This window comes from Elephantulus edwardii, unplaced genomic scaffold, assembly GCF_000299155.1.
Source record: "Elephantulus edwardii isolate Elephantulus edwardi_28Jun2011 unplaced genomic scaffold, EleEdw1.0 scaffold00094, whole genome shotgun sequence".
NCBI lineage: Eukaryota > Metazoa > Chordata > Mammalia > Macroscelidea > Macroscelididae > Elephantulus > Elephantulus edwardii.
The window spans coordinates 4,488,737-4,491,203 of NW_006399844.1; the positions used below are offsets into that span (position 1 = coordinate 4,488,737).

General features: G+C 42.6%; 1 protein-coding gene across 1 annotated transcript in view; it reads left to right on the top strand.

The window, feature by feature from the left end:
* The first annotated feature begins 1,138 nt into the window (after positions 1–1,138).
* Positions 1,139–2,467, top strand: part of LOC102843819 (endoplasmic reticulum lectin 1-like) — a 2,120-nt gene continuing 791 nt past the window's right edge. The window contains exon 1 of the mRNA XM_006891062.1: positions 1,139–2,464. Coding sequence (XP_006891124.1) covers positions 1,139–2,464 — 1,326 coding nt within the window. The remainder of the gene's footprint in view (positions 2,465–2,467) is intronic.

The following is a 2,467-nucleotide window of genomic DNA, read 5'->3' on the forward strand; positions in this document are numbered from 1 at the left end:
ACTATCCAACTCTCTGATGCATAACAAGTGATTGCAAAGACCATAGCCTGTATCAGATGCACCTTAGTCTCCAGAGTGACACCATTGCTCTTCAGTACCCTGAAGAGGTCCCTAACAGCAGACTTTCCCATCATAACACGTTTTTTAATTTCCTGGCTACTAGTGCCAAGAGTGTTGACCGTGGAGCCAAGCATACTAAAGTTGTTAACAATCTCAATCTAAATTAGGCTGTAACCAATTAATATCTCCTAACAACTTCTGAAAATCATTTAACGTATGCAAAGTATCTCTTCGTATTTGTATTTTTTGAGGAATAATTCTGTATCTTTCTAATAGGGTTATAAGGTTCAGTTGCTTATATTTTCTCAGCTGCTATGTGTATTCCATACTCCTGAAGAATTTCTATAGTTTTATTATATAAAGATTGTAATATATCATCCATATAGTGAATACTTAAAGATTGAGGAAATTATTTTCTAAAAATCTTTAATGGATGATTTACAAAGTATTGGCACATAGTAGGACTATTCAACATTCTTTGAGGCAATACCTTTCAATGGTATCTCTTAATAGGCTCATGGTTAACACAGGAATGGTAAAGGCAAATTTTTCTCTATTTTGAGGTTAGAGTGGAATAGGGTAAAAAAAAATCTTTAAGATCAATAATAATAATTGGTTATCCCTCAGATATCATAGAAGGAAGAGGCAATCCAAGTTGTAAAGTACCCATAGGCTGAATTACTTCATTAATTTCCCTTAAATCAGTTAACATTATCCATTTACCTGTTTTTCTTTTTTTAAATTATTTTGTGTGTGTGTACCGTCAAATCAGATCTGACTGGTACAGGAAGAGATTGTCCCTCCTTCTCCAGCAAAGCATCTGGTGGATTTGAACCATGCACCTCTGGGATTGCAAAGCAGCTTCTTGCCACTAGGCCACCAGAACTCGGAGTCTGATTTCTTTTTTATAACAAACACTGGAGAGTTCCAAGGACCAATAGCTTCCTCAATATGTCCTGCTAGGAGACGTGGCGGCGGTTGGGCCCCCGCCTCTCCGTACTCCTTGTCATCCCGCCGCCGCCTCCTCCTCCTCCTCCTCCCCTCCTCTGTCGGGCAGAGGAGAAAGCGGCGGCGGAGGATGGAGGAAGGAGGCGGCGGTGCGTGGAGCCTGGTACCCGGAGGGCCGGTGCTGTTAGTCCTCTGCGCCCTCCTGGAGGCGTCCGGCGGCGGCCGCGCTCTCCCCCCGCTCAGCGATGACATCCCGTTCCGAGTCAACTGGCCGGGCACCGAGTTCTCTCTGCCCACAAGTGGAGTTTTGTATAAAGAAGACAATTACGTCATCATGACAACTACACATAAAGAAAAATATAAGTGCATACTTCCTCTTGTGACAGGTGGAGATGAGGAAGAAGAAAAGGATTATAAAGGCCCTAATCCAAGAGAGCTATTGGAACCACTATTTAAGCAAAGCAGTTGTTCCTACAGAATTGAATCCTATTGGACTTATGAAGTATGTCATGAAAAGCACATTAGACAGTACCATGAAGAGAAGGAAACTAATCAGAAAGTAAATATTCACGAGTACTACCTTGGAAATATGTTGGCTAAGAACCTTCTTTCTGAAAAAGAACATGAAACAGAAGAAAAATCAAAAGAGATTCCTACTAAAAATATCGAAGGTCAGATGACCCCGTACTATCCTGTGGGCATGGGAAACGGTACACCTTGTAGTCTGAAGCAGAACCGGCCCAGATCAAGCACTGTGATGTATATATGTCACCCTGAATCCAAGCATGAAATCCTTTCAGTCGCTGAAGTTACAACCTGTGAATATGAAGTTGTCATTCTGACACCACTCCTGTGCAGCCATCTTAAATACAGGTTCAGAGCATCTCCTGTGAATGACATATTTTGCCAATCAATGCCAGGCTCGCCGTTTAAGCCCCTCACCTTGAGGCAGTTGGAACAGCAGGAAGAAATACTAAGGGTGCCCTTTCGAAGACATAAGGGGGAAGAGTTACAATCAACCAAAGAAGAGAGATTTCCAGCAATCCACAAACCCATTGCAATTGGCTCTCAACCAATACTAACTGTTGGAACAACCCACATATCCAAATTGACAGATGATCAGCTGATAAAAGAGTTCCTCAGCGGTTCTTACTGCTTTCATGGGGGTGTTGGATGGTGGAAATATGAATTCTGCTATAGCAAACATGTACATCAGTATCATGAGGACAAAGACAGTGGGAAGACGTCTGTGGTGGTGGGGACCTGGAACCAAGAGGAGCATATTGAATGGGCCAAGAAGAACACGGCGAGAGCCTATCACCTTCAGGACGACGGCACCCAGACAGTCAGGATGGTGTCACATTTTTATGGGAATGGAGATATCTGTGATATAACTGACAAACCAAGACAGGTGACTGTAAAATTAAAGTGTAAAGAATCAGATTCTCCTCATGCTGTT